The 15762-nt window shown below is 41.3% G+C and overlaps 2 protein-coding genes across 2 annotated transcripts; both read left to right on the top strand.

Moving 5' to 3' along the window:
• Positions 1 to 8606: 8606 nt before the first annotated feature.
• On the top strand, positions 8607 to 9266 carry THITE_2126433 (uncharacterized protein; the record flags this gene model as incomplete). The annotated part of the gene is made up of 3 exons (XM_003650313.1): positions 8607 to 8638; positions 8675 to 8689; positions 8864 to 9266. 3 exons carry the CDS (start codon positions 8607 to 8609, stop codon positions 9264 to 9266), a joined length of 450 nt encoding a protein of 149 aa, XP_003650361.1.
• A 5803-nt stretch (positions 9267 to 15069) lies between these two features.
• Positions 15070 to 15470, top strand: THITE_2109706 (uncharacterized protein; the record flags this gene model as incomplete). The annotated part of the gene is made up of 2 exons (XM_003650314.1): positions 15070 to 15213; positions 15300 to 15470. A coding segment is annotated over one exon (171 nt), but the record flags the coding sequence as incomplete, so codon positions are not given.
• Positions 15471 to 15762: the final 292 nt, after the last annotated feature.

Below are 15762 nucleotides of genomic sequence, written 5' to 3' on the forward strand. Positions count from 1 at the left end.
GGCGTATATAGTCTTGACTTTATATATATAGAGGAACGTCTAGGTATATATAGCGAATAGTATATCGAATCTTCCTAGAATACTGTATAGGCTAGCGATCTTCGTACTATAGTCGATAGAGGCCTAATATAGATCTAGGAAGTCGGCTCCCAACAGAAGGTTAGCGAGCAACTTATCTATTACCTAGGCAGACTAAATGAACTTGAGGAGTACTAGGCCAATAGCAGTAACGCTTAGTAGGTAAATGACAAAGGTTGCCCACTAGGTAGGCGAAGTCTTTCTAATACTACGAATTTGGCTATTGTAGCGTTTAATCGAGTACTTAAGGGTACTTAAAAAGGTCTTGTCGATAATTAAACAGCTAGTACTTAGATCGAAGTAAACTTCTAAGTCTTCGTAGTCGGGCTAAGTATAGGCCTTAATGTACAAATAGGTATAGGCGCTATATAGGCTGTCGATACTTAGGTCGGCTACTTCAAAGGCCTTTTGCACTTCTAGGTTGATAGTGAAATCTACGGTAGAGCTAGAGCCTTTGGCGAATAGGATATCGTCCTCTAAGGTATCCTCAACAATAGTAGTTGCCTACTCTAAGCACTTGATAGAGCTAGAAACAGCTACCGAATAGGTTTTCAAATACTTAAAGAGCTAGTTCTATAAATTAAATAGTATATCGCAATATCCGTAGGTTCAACGGCCTAGGTTAGCCTAATTAGCTCAATAGCGGTAAACGCTCTTAGGAACAATTGTCTTACTATAGGCGTAGATATACACGTTGGTAGCAAAAACCGTATTAAATGTCTAATAGCACTTATAATAGGTTAGCTTTAAATCGTAAGCTATATAGGTAATATCTAAGTCGTTGGTACTATTGGAAACAGATGACTTATAATTAGCCTTAGCTTCGTTATCGGCTTCCAAATCGGATAACATCTTCGAATTAGCGTCGTCGATAAGGTACGCTTAGTCTTAGGCTCGATCGTTACACTTAGAATCGTAGTTATTTAAACGGTACTTACTACCTTGATTGTAATCTTAGTTACAACGATCATCGTCGTAGTTTTAATAGTCGTCGCTATAGCGATTAGCATATCTAAAGAGCTTTTTATTAGACTTAGTATTGCTAAAAGTAGTAGACTTACTAGTAAGCGAAGACTTCTTCAACTCTAAGAACTTATTATAAACTATAGTAACAAATATAGGCTATACTTCTATAATCTTACGTATATAGCGCGCTAAAGTGTACTTCGTCTTAGGCTACAAAAGAAAAGATATAATAGTCGAATCTAAACGGTTATAGATAGTGCCTATAGCGTTATACTAGTTTAAATTGTTATAATTGATCTAGCCTACTATATATATAAAACGCAACTTCTTCTAGAAGAAGTTCATTAGGGCGTCGAGGTTCTCTACGATATACCTAATAGTCAACCGTCCTCGGTTAAACTTGTTAATAGTCACTTAGCGATCTATTGTAAAACGCTTTACTAATTGATCAAAGACTGTATTTAAGCTAGCTTAGCACTACTATAAGCGCTTCTAAACAGTGACTTCGCCGTTCTACTAAAGTAGGGCTTGGCTAGTAAGAACTATAGGTAGGAGGTATAGGATTTACTAAGCTATATCGTAGCTAGTGTCAGAGTCCTCTAGAAAAGTTGATAAACGTTAGATAAAGCAATAGATATTAGTAAAAATCATATTCTTACTATCTATAACAATGCTTATATCGTCAAAGTCCTTATAATTAGGGTTAAAAGTACTAATATTATTGCGTTTAATCTTAAAGGTAGAGATAGATTAGCTACCTCTAGTACTAGTAGTATTATAGGAATACTCCTAGTAACTATAGTTCGGAGGAGGCGGGAAAGGTAGATAGTTGTTTAAACGGTTGTTTAGATAGCGCCTACCGTCGCTATCGTCTAGGTCGCTTAGGTCGTTTAGATTATAGCCGCTAGCGCTAGGGGGCCGCCTAAGAAGCGACGTAGCCTAGCGTTAATTATCCTAAGGCGGCTCGCCTTAGCAAGGGTTGCTCTAAGGCGACTTTGCCTAAGGTAGGTCGCTATAAGGCGATGCGGCCTAGCGCTAACCGCCTAAATATAAATTGTTAGGGTATATAATATAAGCTAGACGTACTAGCAGTATATCTATAGCTAGGTTATAGGCTATACCGATACCAACGTCTTCTAAAGGGATAGGAAAGGCGGTCTATATACAAAGTTGAGTAGGCTAGACTAAAGGAGGTACGTAGAGGCTCTCTATTAAAGAGGCTACTATTACTACTAAACGATAGCTCTAAATAGAAAAGGCGTATAGCTATAGCTCTATAGTCGATATAGAAGTAGCTAGCGAAGGCTCCTTAGCTAATATAGGATTAGCCAATCGATCCTTAGTAGCTAGCTAGATAATAGCGTTATTGATCTTATTTAACCAATTATCAATATATTATATATACTAAGCGAAGAGCTTATCCTAGTACTAAACTTATTAGGCGATTTCTCTAGTTTAGGTAATAGCTACTTTAAGTTGATTTATAAACCCTAGTAGGTCCTTAAAGCGATCGCAAAAGCTTATTAACCTATCGAATATAGGTCGAATCTTAACGACATTAGCTTAAAGTTAATTGACTATAGCGATAATATCCTCGAACAAAGTAGTATATTCGCCAATGGTCTAGTCAAGCTACTTGACGAAAGGTCGATTAGTGCCGACCTTGATGTACTCTAGGAGGTTTAGAATATCTTTAGCTTCCTTAGAGTCGCTCTAGACGTCTTTAAAGAATAGCTCATTGCCTAGTTGTATATCGTTGTAATTATTTTAGCTAATGTCGTAATAAGTAGAATCCCTTAGAACTAGCAGCTCTAGAGCTAGAGAAATAAATCCCTTGTATAAGGTATATATCATCTCCTTAATCTTCTTAGACAGAGCGGCATTATACTTAGAGAGTTGCTTAGCTAGCGAGGAGGCGCGAAAACAAATATTATAGCTATGATTAGCTATCTTGACTATCGCCTTAGTTTAAACTAGGGAAGTCGGGTTAAATAGGTGTATTATTGATATATTAATAGTTGATAAAGGCCTAATAAAAGGTTCGTCGTTGGGCTAGAGAAAAGGGCGTTCCAATCGCTATCGGCCGTCGCTACTATACGAAAAGAACTAGATAGTTAATCAGCTACTGCTATCGACGACTAGGATCGCTACTATATAGACTAATCGATCGATAGCTAAAGATCGCAATCGCTATTAGTAGAACCGCTATACGATCAAGGCTCTTCGACTAAACTATCATTCAAAGTGGATTAGATACCTTCAACGCTATCGACCTCGTTAAGTCGCTATACGAAGAAAGCGGGGGTTTAACTAGCTACTGCTATTAGCAAAGCTACTATATAGACTAGTCGATTAATAACGAAAAGGAAGAAAATGATCAAGTTAATAATCTTATAGTCGTAGCTACTACTTGATATAGAGAAGTGCTATAGATACGTAGAATAATAAGATGTAGATTAATGATAATAGTAGATCGAAGATCTGGGCGGTAGTATACTAAGAAATATATGTCTATAGGGCAGAACACATATATGCACACCGCCTGCCCAAATAGGCCTAGCGCTACAAAGTCTACAACGTAGGGCGCAGGGCACCCTATCTAATCTATATACACAGACATATGGGTTATATAACCCCCCTATTCCTCCTACCCTATATCAATTATCTTCTTCCTCCTCTTCTTCTTCTACGAAAGAGGCTATTTCTAAGCTATCTACCGCCTATTGTTCTATTATCTCCTCTATATATCTAAGTTCTACCTCTTCTAGTTCCAATAGGTAATTCGAGGGTGTATAATAAGCTAAGGCGTTAACGAGGGAATTATATAGTAGATAAATAGACTAGGTGCTTAAAGAAGCTAGTATACTATTAAACGTTAGCTATAGTGCCCTAGCAATGTAAAAAGAATATACTATCCTGTTAAGCGTCTTATTAAGCGCCTTGCTAGGCGTTTCGAACTAGGCTATTATTAAAGCTAGCTAGTTCTGCTTTCTTCTTAAAGAAGCCTTTTATTATATTATAAAACGTAGGAATTAGGTGCTATAGGAACTTATTGTTGTAAAACTATATATTAGGAAGCTAATAAATATCGTAAACCCTCCTACTCTCTATATAGAGAGATTGGCTAACTTAATAGAGAGCCGCTATTATATCCTTCTAGCCTAATAGGCAATGTTAGCGAGTAAAGGTTTTAACGAAGTTGTTAATAATATTTAAAGGCTCTTTGCTATATAGTTTAGATAGTGGCGACGAAGAGCATATTAGTATAACAGTCTCCTATAGGATAATGGTACTAGCAATAGAGGGAAGTGTCTTCGAGGTAGGTAGCGATAGTAAGGTTAGCTTCATTGTATTGATCGTTGCCGTTATATTCGAGGCTACTATAGGCTATTGTTAAGCTTTAGGATATAGCTAAGGCACGCTATATAGCTATAGAGCTAGCGCTATTTAGTTCTAATCGTCTATATTGCTTATAATATTGAACTATAGGTTAAAGAGGATTTCTACGCCTTGTATACGCTTGATAACCTTGCTATTTGAACCTACTGCAATGCCCTAATTGGCCTTAGCCTATATAGAGCTAAACTACTTTTTAATTAGGGCGCCTAGTAGGCTATTAATAGTAGCCTTACCTCGTTCGATCTAGTTCGCCTACTTGCCTATCTCCTAAATAGTGATAAGAAGGTGGGTATTATCACTATTCGCCTAGTAATAGAACTAGAGCTATATATCTATATCTTTATAGTAGTTGCGGTAGTATATATCTAGGCTATAACGCCATTTCTTGCTCAGTTGATAGAAATACGCCTTATCTAGCTCCTAGGCGTTATATACTCGTACCTCGTTTAGCATTGTATTTATAAGCGTCTTATATATTGCCGTCGATCTCCTATTCTAGCTAATAGGCGTAGCTAGTATAGTAGGGCGTATAGATCAACTAGTAGTATTAGCTAGTACTAGGGCGTTGTAATCGAATAGCTAGCAAGTAGGTATAGGCGTAGGAGGTAAGGGCGTAGAAGCTGCTAAGGATCTCGTCTATAATAGTTTAGTAAGTTTAAATTTATACTCGATATTAATAGAATAGTCCTTTGCTAGTTGGCTTAGCAACGCCTTTATTAGCTAATTAGTGGCAAGGAATATTAGGTACGCTAGTAGGTGATCTACTCTCCTAGAATTCGATTAAACCTTTAAGTTGGCCCTTAGACTAAGGTAGGCTATAGCACTAGCTATAATAGTAGTATATATAAGTTCTATATCGATTCTACTTCGTTGAACATTGTTAACTACTTCGTTATATAGGTTGTATATAGTATCTTAGATCTTTAGCTTTAAATCGTTGCTAATCTTCGTTTCGTCGACTTCGCTTTATTTAATATATTCTATAGCAACTTTATAGCGATAGTTCCACTTTTATAGGAGTAGTAGCGATGTTCGAAGACCTTAATAAAAAGGGGTAAGAAAGAACCTAATAATATAAGCGATATTGACGATAATAGTACTAGGTAAAGTAGATCTATTAGGGAGTATATTACTTCGATAGTAAAGCGATTATAGGATATAAGTTAACAGTATAATATCTAGTATAGGTAAACGAGAGTAGCCTCTAGTTTAAGCTTATAATTATATTAGCGATAGCTAGATATCTAGCGATTAAGAATATATTAGTAGTAGCAATAAAGCGAATATATTAAATATATCGATATTAGTATCCTCCTTTTATAAACGACCTTAGGAACGCTCTATAATATCGATACTAGTATCCTCCTCTTATAAGTAGCCTTAGGTATACTCTATAGTATTAGAACCTTCCTTTAAGTTAGATATCTTGATTGGTTTAGGTGGTAGCGGCTTAGAACACTATACTTAACGATCTAGTCGACCCTAGGATATAGAACGCGATTTTAAATATACTAGGGGCTTTGAACAAGAGCTAAATTTCGATTAAAGGTATAAGCGATTAGCGGGTACGTTTGTTTTATAAGACTTCGACGTATTATATATCTATCGACGTTGGATCAGTGGTTTAGGCGCCAAGGGTTTAGCTAGAGCGGTAGTAGGGGTAGTAGTAGGAGCTTTAGCGGCTAGGGCAATAGTAGGAGCTTTGGTAACGGCGGTAGTAGCGGCTTTAGCGGTATAGTACGATACAATCCTAATCCGCTTATTGTCGATAGACGTTGCTATAGCTAGAGCTTTGGCGGTAGTAGCTTCGGTGGTATAGCGTAATACGATCCTAATCCGTTTATTGCCGATAGGCGTTGCTATAGCTAGGGCTTCGGCGATAGTGGCTTTAGCGGTATAGCGTAATACGACCTTGATCCGCCTAGCGGCTTTAGGTGGGTCGGGAGGTTTAGGAGCTTCGCGAGCTAGGTGGGCACTATAGCGAGAAGGATCTAGTGCCTTACTTCCTTACATAGGCGTACGACTACGCTTCGAAGGCGCTATCGAGAATTGTACTAGGCTACGAAGAGGGTAGGAGCGATGTATTATACGTAGTAGATCGCTAGGGCGCCTAAGAATAGAGGTAGGAGGTCGTATAATAGGCTTAGCAACGCTAGGCTAGCTAGGAGGCATCGAGGGTATAATACTAAGAACTATATAGTGGCGCCTTCGTTAGTGGCTCTAGCAATATATCTATAGCTTTAGGAAGCCTAGGAGATGGCGGTAAGCCTACAAGATGCCTAGAAAGGCTAGGAATAAGTCGGTAGCTAGGATTTAGGGGTATTGCTGGCACGCTATACCCCTGATTCGATTGAACGGCTGCTAACTAAGCTAGAATATACTATAGAGCTTCAACGAGTATATAAAAACACTAGAAAATGGCGATTTAGGCCGTTTTTTGCAGTATCTATAGCTTCAATATTGATGGCACTGATGGCAGTGTGTTGTATACTGCTGTCAAATTGGGTGTGCGGTGCAGCCATTTGGACCCACTTTGACCTGGTGTTTGAGAACCACAATGGCTCCGTTGCCCCCAACATAAATAAACATTAAAACAGGGGGGTCCGCCCTGAATGAATCGCCGCTCGGAGATAATCAGTGCACTGATAAACTGACTTCTGACCGGGAAGGAATTAACAAAACGGGGCGTCCTCAGCAAGGAAGTTATTGAACCGCAACATCCCTCAGCTGTGTTGAGCTGTGTTGCTAAAGGCAACACAGCAGGTGCACCATGCCAATTGTCGCCAGACCAGTACCGGATGCCGTAGGAGAGATGCTGGATCCCGCACAGCACCGAGTTGGGACACTCTTCCCTTCTTCTCAAAGTAAGGGAAGACGGCTTCGCCCAGCCATTGGCGCAGTTTGGGAATGTCCGTGAACAGCTGGGATGGAAAGTCGTGATGCCGTCGACAGTAGGGGGTGGAGTCGAGATAGTTCGTCCTACCTTCCACCGGGAGACTCTCGATCCAAGCATCGTCCGCCAGCGTCGACAGCCGTGCAATCCGTGTCCTTGATCCCGCCCTCATCGAGGTCAGGCGCGGCGGGTATCCTGCTAATACCTACCTAGGTAGGCAGAAGACTGACACACGGTTAAGGTCGCCACCTTTCATGAGAGCTCGTGAGTGTAGGTTGGTGAAGCTGCCAAGACCAGTCAAAAAGGGGTTGAAAAGGGGCAAACGGCGGCTAAACATGGGTCCGGCTTTAGGGCGACCATCCTCAGATTCGGAAGCCAGGTAAATAAATCACCTCCTGGTTCTGGTTTATCACCTGCGGGACTTCGTTGGCGCGTTGGCTGTGATCGTGCGCAGAGGAAGCGGTTAAGCTTGCATTGAACGACCAGCATGTGCCGTTCAAGTTCCTTCATCAAGAGCCCCGGTGGACAGTTGTGTAAGCTTATATGCAATACCACCTTTAGGAATCAACCGTCTCAATTCCACGGACGTCATATTGCTCAAGATCTGGTGCCCAATTCTCCACGGTGACAACGGCATTGTTCACTTTCTCACGCGATCTCCACAGCATCAACACAGCGGGCAGTCGCATGACTGCAGGAACTACCACTCAGTGCATCACTGGCTTTCTGGAAGCGGAACACACAACTATCTCATTTTTTTGCATGCATCAGGTCACACGCCGTTAGGCCGCCGCGTACGAATAACTGACATGAACGCAGTCAATGAGCCGCCTAGGTTGGCGTTGACTTCTTGGTGCCAGCACTGACCCAGTCATACACTTGTCGCTGTCACTAACGGCTTTTCCACGTCAAGAAAACGGTCCGGCGTCTCTGTAGGGTAAGTGGACGGGTACATGGGGCGAAGGAAAAATAGATAAATTACATTATTTGTTACTGTTGATAAAAGTAACGGGCCTCATGGCAAAAGGCGCCAACTGACATCACCATCCCACCACCTTTCCAGGCAAGCGATGCGGGCGGGCCCAGACCACACCTCAACATCAGACCGATTCCCACCGACCGACAAGCCACGATCGTCAGAGCCAGCCATCGCGCCAGAGATCGAACCGTGCCAGGACAGGTCTCTGCACTGACATCTTGTTGCTTCCGGCTGCACGTTGCACTGGAGATATTCCCACAAGTTAACTCATACCTGCCTGTAAGCGGCACAATGGGACATCGCATTCACGACGTCCACGCGCCGTAGGCTCAATACTGTTGCTGCCGGATGAATCTCAGATTGCAGCTCGAGACGTAAGTCGGGCAGGCTGTCGTGATGTTTGGCACTCAGCCATAAAGGGAATCCGGAACTAGTAAGGGTTACTTACCCTGGGGACACCCGTGAGCTGCAACCCATACTCCAGGATGCCAACAACGACTTAGGAGGTACACAGTAGTTAGTTCAGGGTGCTGTGACGGCAGCCACAGCGGCTTACGAAGCCCGGCATGTGGCTACGCCACACTGGACCCCGAAAACAACGGACGAACGAGCCTAGCCTCGGCAGCGACCGGTGGAGGTGACTCGGCAGTCTTGAGACATCGGCTAGGGAATTCGCCATCTCGGAAGCAGGACCCATCCATCAGTACCGCAGCCGGGCGCGCCACCCGAAGAACGTCCTCCGTACCGTCTACATCGCGCCAAGTACTGCGTGATCCTTTTACCCGCGCCAGCCTCCGAGTCAGAGTCCGGACCCGGGGCATCGCCAATCTGAAACAGTGCGGCGATCCATTGTCAGATGCCGCGGCGCAGCGGGGAGTCGGCTTGTGTCTGCAAACGCAGCCTCCAGTCGCGGCGAAGAGGTCCGAGGTTCAATATCACTATTTCCGGTGATGCCTCGGCTGGACCCTGACACGGGCCTCCTACCCCAGATCTCGCCGCGTGCAAGGGAGTGGAGCTCGGCAAATGTGTTCTAGAAGCCTTCCTGAAGGGTGAGCTAATCGGGAAAAGGCGGAAGCCAAGTTGAGCGATGGGTTCCGTTTCTTCCCTCCGGGAGCTGGCCGGGAGCAGTGGACCTGGCTTCCGGTTCAAGGTATTAAAGCAAAGAGGTGAAAGCGGTTGATTTTTCTAAGTATGGGAGGCCAGGATCTGAGATGCTAAATACGGCCTATACGCCTTTCTAGCGCTAACTAAACTTTCTCCATCCTCCTAGGTGGCCTATACTGCCTCCTACAAGCTTCCCCCCTCCGTGATTATACGATGTCCCTATCGCTATAATGGATAAAACTAACTATTATAAAGACCATCCTCCTCAGGCTATAAAAAGGCTGAAACACTATACCAATTTGCTTCTTCTAGTCTCACTTCTCGACCTTCAATAATAGAGTCCTAGGCTTCCTCTAAGCCTATTAATCTCTCTATCTATAGGGGTAAGTCTATATCCTCTACTTTGGCTATTATCCACTATGCCCTAGACTTATATACTTTAAGATAGTCGATATACACCTTGTATAGTAGGCCTAGCTTTGATATATACTAGACCTAATATATATATAGAGACGCTATACCTATAACTCTTAATAGGCTAGCCTACTAGAGATTGAACTTCGACCTATCCTTATACTCCTTGTCCTAAAGCTCTAAAACCTATTGGCCTTAGGTAAACTGCTGAACTAGTTTCTTATCTAGATGTTCATTGGCCTTAGTAGCTAGCTGGAATATAATATATATCTAGTATTCTTCCTAGCTATCTATATACTAAGCAATATAATTAGTAGCCTTGTTTATCTTAAATATATTAGGGGTAATATAAAGATAGGCTTCCTTAGGGACTTAAGAATAAGTGGGCTCAAATCCTAGAAAAGCCTTTACTAATAAAGTACTAATAGAACGAGAAAAATAGGTATTGATATTAACAATTATAGATAGTAAGGCTATCGGCTATAAGTGTTGCTAGCTCTTTAGCTATCTAACTGCCTATTGTATAAGCTACGCCTTTATAAGCCTAATATAGTACTTAATTATACCAGTGCTCTATAGGTAGGAAACTAGTCTAAAAACTATCTTAGTGCTATATTGTTGGAATATCTGGATAAGCGTTGTATTATTAAAGTGACTACTATTGTTAAAATAGGTCTACTATAGCTACTTAACGATAAGCGCCTAGATATATACTATAGTGTAGACGACTATATAAGCTAATACTTCCGTTAGTGCTTAGGTGAAAAGAAAGTGAGTAAAGTAGTCAACTCTTAGAAGGATATATCGTTGGCTATCTAGGCTAGCTAGTGAAATAGGGCTGACGAAATCCAAACTAAAAAGCCGTATAGGCTAGAAGATAGCGATATATCTTAGAATATTGCCTTGGAGGCTCTAGCTAACTAACTAGCAAGTCTCGTAGGCTTGGCAGTATATTGTAATATCGGCTACTTATATTGGCTACTAGAATCTCCCTCTAAACTTCTATATAGTTACTATATTAACAAAGTGTCTATAGCTATCGTATACCTAAGCTAAAACCTTGGCTCGCTTATCTAGCAGAATATACAAGGCTAAACTCTTATTTTACTCGATATAAAATAGCGAGCTATTAGTCAAATGAAAATTTAGGGCCTACCGCTTTATCTAGTAGTATCGATACTAAGGAAGATACTAGATGCCCTTATCTCCCTCTATTAGCTATGCTACAATGTTATTATACCAAATGTTAGTAAATGTCGTCCTAACGGCCTTGAGATAATATTATTAATGTTTACTAGGGTAGCTACTAAACGGTAGATCAGTGAAATATAGTATCAATCTAGTCGAGTCGTCTATATATATCACTAACTTGATACTCTATTACTCTTCTAATCTATAGTCAGGTATATTTTAGAGAGGGCCTATTAGCCTAGATATACTATTAGTAATCCTAATGATCTTGTCGATATTCGGCCAATAGTAGAAGACAATGTCGAACTTAGTAATCTTATCGATCTATCGAACTACTTTTGAATAGACCTCGTTGAAGTTGTTTATAGACTATATAATAGATAGGTAGTCGGTATAAATGTAAATTAGAAAGTTAGATACCTAGGTAATCTATTGCAACTCCTTCAATGCCTTTATAATAGCTAATATCTCCTTCTCCGAGACTGAATACTAGGACTTAGTATCTATTAGACTAAACAATATAAATATATTGATCTCAATGTTCTTAAAATACTAGGCCTACTAGTATTCTTTATCTAGGCGCGCTCTTAGGCTAAGCTAAAATATAACTACGCTAAGCTTTGTCTTACTTGTATTAGTTGCAATGTAAAAGGCCTTAGTAAGATCGGTACTATAGATCGTATTTTGCTAAATTAACTAGTAGATCCGCTAGACAACCTTATTATATTCTACTATCTAGTATAGCGAGTTACAAGGTTTCTATTCCATTATAACTAACTTCTTCCTAGTCGCGGTAATAGTAGCGACAACTTCGAAAAATATAGTTTTTAGTTTTTGTACTAGGTTAGCCCTCTCTAGGATATATCTCTATAAAAATAGAGTTATAAAAACCAGCTATTGCGCCTTCTTCTATATCTTAGGTGGCGACTTAGCCTATTGCTCTGCCTATCGCTAAAACTTTTACTAATATTTCTAGGTAAGAAAAATCTTATTGTCTATAAGTTAGAATTCGACTATTTCAATCTAGTTTATAAAGAATTCTAATTTCCTAAGAGCTAATGGGACTAGGCTAAAGGCGACCTATAGAAAATAGACTTTATAGAGAAATGCGAAGTAGCTCTAAAAGTCGTAGCTGCTTATAAGGTGGTCGTTAACGTAGATAGCGAGGCAATTCCTAGTAGACTTATAATAGCTAAAAGCCGATAGCAATGCTAATAAAAGCTATATTGATCCCAATAAAGCAAGTTTCTATAGTAGCTTCTAAGCAATTGGCTAATCGTTGTCCAGTAGGCGGACTAGCTAGCTATACTATCGACAATACTAGTTAAAATCTAGTCTTAGTCTCTCTAGCAAAGTACTGAAAACTAAATTACTAAACTAGGTATATATTATAGGCATATTCTTTAGGCTCTACGTAGTACAACGGTAGGTGAACTACCTATTTAGTGAAATAAACCTAGTTAGCCATTTATCCCTTAGACAGATAGGGAGTGCCTAATAGCTATTAGAGGCGTTAGTTTTCGAATAATAAGTTGGTCTCCCTAAACTAATGTTATTCAAATCTAATTCTATATTATAGTAAGGGTAGGCTAATTTAATAATGTTAGAATTAACAAGCCGAAAATTATAGATAACGCAATAAACCTTCTATTTTAATAGGTAAGACGACTACCTAAGTTTATCTATAAAGATAGTCTACGCTCTATATAGGCTTTCTCTATAAGAGATGATTACTACCTTTTCTATCTTCCTAAAGACGTAGTTTATAAAGTGCCAATGACCTAGTAAGTACCGAAATAGTTATAGTCTAACAACTAGCTCCGCCCTAGGTTTAGTGATAATAGGGTGCTCTATAATATCGATAGGTAGTAAATCTTCTAGGGAGAAAGCGAAGTAGTCTTTCTAGGTATAGCAAAGTCGGTAGGCTATAGCTACTCTATCTAGATCGTAAGTAGCAACTAGGCCCAAAGTGATCCCAGAGTTTTCGAACTAAGAGTCGACTATACTCTATAGACTTTGTAAAAATAGCCGTTTTTATAGAGAGCAATGGATTTTAAAGGGGTCCCCCTTCGAATTTCGATTTTCCTACTAAAATACCGTCTTAGGCTTTAGGGAATAGTGTAGGCTAAGCTCTTTCAGCTTCTCCTATTGTCGTAGGGTTATCCCTAAGGCCTTTAGAGATTTTATAGTTAAGGGCTATAAACTATAAAGATAGAACTTCCTATTAGTCGGGGCTAGTTTCTAATAGCTTAGGAGAGGTTCTTAGGGCCTTAGGGTAATATCGTAGTAATAAGTAGAAGGTTTCTTAGGTTGTCCTAGGGACTTAGTGAGGCTAGCTAGTTTCTATAGGAAATCTAGAAATCTAGGCTAAGGGCTTTGAAAAACCGGATTCCTACTAAAATGCTATTAAGGGCTATTTTAAGTAGCCCTTCTTATACTAGTCTACCCCAACGTCCCTCTAGTATAGCTATCCAAGGCCTAAGTCGCCTACTATCGTTGCGCTACTAGCAGGCCTATAGCTAAGGCTGGTCTATATTATAGTGTAACAGTTTCTTCGGCTTCGATAGTCTTGATAATACCGTCCCTAAGAATCAGTATAGAATTCGATATTATAAAGTATACCAAGTGTATAATAATACTATTGCGAACTATACTCCGTTTAGAAAATGGCACTAGTCGAAGAAGGCTATAATAATGCAATTACATAGTATATACAAAAAGGTTGAGCTTCAACGCTAGAGATAAACGGTAGGGAGACAGTTCTAATGGTAACGGTGATAATAGCAGTAATATATACAATGTAGTTGGCGAAGTCGGTATAGCTAATGCAATGAATATAGCCACCGAGGGTAGTACGTCAAATATCTCTAGTACAATAGTAACTAATAAGTTATCTATCGAAGATAAGTTATCTGTCAAGGGTAAGTTATCTAGTGATAGTAGTAGGGGTAGCGGCAACGGTAGTGGCGAAGGTGATAGTAATGGCGACGGCGGCAATGGCGGTAATAGCGATAGTGATAGTGGCAGTGGTAGTAGAGAGCGACTATTAGGTGGCTACCCTAGTGGCTATACGGTGAAGATCCTTATAATAGTGGCGGTGCTAAATCTGGGCAACGGATTATATAGTATTACACCATTACCAATAGAAGCGAGGTAGTAGTAAACTATACCATTGGAAGAAGAAGCTAAGTCTGCCTAACCGATCCTAGTATTACTAGAAGAATCTATAGGCGAATAGTGCCTATAAAGCGAAGAATACCCTTAATAAGTAGGAAAAATGTACATAGAAGACTTGTACAAAGAAATCTCTAGGGAAGAAACTACTATTAAATCCTCGATAGAAACTAATGACGACTAGACTATATAAATCTAATATAGCTCTGTAAATGATAAGGCCTAGATCCCCTAAGCCTTAGGAATTAGGCCTTTATATTTAGGTTGCTAGCAATGTCTAGATCCCTAGCTATACTGACTATATTAACTGTGTCTACCTCCTCTAAAACTTAACGTAAGTTGTTGAGCTTATATAATTTGGTAATAATGTCAACGCGCTACTTAGTACTAGTAGTATTTAGTAAAGAGGCCCAATGCTTAACTTCCTCTTCGGTATTGTTACACGCAGTTGTAGGTCACCTGTGGCCACCTGTGGCCAACTGCGTAAGTGTGGGTCCACTAGGCCCACTGGGCCCCACAACAGCACTGGGCCCCGCAATAGTGCATAGGCCACCTTACGCACAGGCCACTACACTCCTGTATTTAGGTGGGCACTTGCCTACATTCTATACTCTTGCAATACATCCATCTTGCACTCCTCCGAAGCTCCTGCTTGGTTTGAGTGCTCCGCTACCTTGGCTGACGAGGTCGGGTAGCACCCACTTTGTTCGTGTAACAAGTGGTGCCTACTACTGGACTCGAACCTGTGCGATAAACCATAAGACTCCTTTGTAAGGGAGCCAGTGTTCATCAATAGCGTGCCCGAGCAGTACCGCGTCATATGGCTTAGGCAACCACATACGGGCGCAGGTGCCCCGAGTGCCCTACCAGGAAGCACTTATGGTTTTGCTTACTTAGGTGGTCTCTAAGTATTGCGAAGCCCTCGAGCTCCTGAGACCTTACCTGGAGGTCGGTATCCAGGATAGCAATCGCGACCTACAACACTTCGTCGCCCCGGCTCGGCTCCCAAAGACCACGTCAATTGCGACCACTTTCCAAGACCTCGTCGCCCCGGCCTAGCTCCCATCCTTCCGACCGTCAATCGCGACCACTTTTTCTAAGACCTCGTCGCCCCGGCCCGGCTCCCATCCTTCCGACCGTTCCAACCTCCGACCGATCAATCGCTCCAATCAATCGCCCCGACCAGTCGCCCCGATCAAAGAACCCGACTGGCCAGTCGCCCCGATCAAGGAACCCGACAGGTGGATTGAATGGATTGAATGGATTGGATAGTTGAGGTGCAAGATACAATGGACTTGCAAGCTGAGGACAGCTTTTCTATTTGTTCGTAGGGGGGGCAATTGTTACACGCAGTTGTAGGTCACCTGTGGCCACCTATGGCCAACTGCGTAAGTGTGGGTCCACTGGGCCCACTGGGCCCCACAACAGCACTGGGCCCCGCAATAGTGCATAGGCCACCTTACGCACAGGCCACTACACTCCTGTATTTAGGTGGGCACTTGCCTGCATTCTATACTCTTGCAATACATCCATCTTGCACTCCTCCGAAGCTCCTGCTTGGTTT

Source organism: Thermothielavioides terrestris, chromosome 1 (assembly GCF_000226115.1).
Source record: "Thermothielavioides terrestris NRRL 8126 chromosome 1, complete sequence".
Lineage (NCBI taxonomy): Eukaryota > Fungi > Ascomycota > Sordariomycetes > Sordariales > Chaetomiaceae > Thermothielavioides > Thermothielavioides terrestris.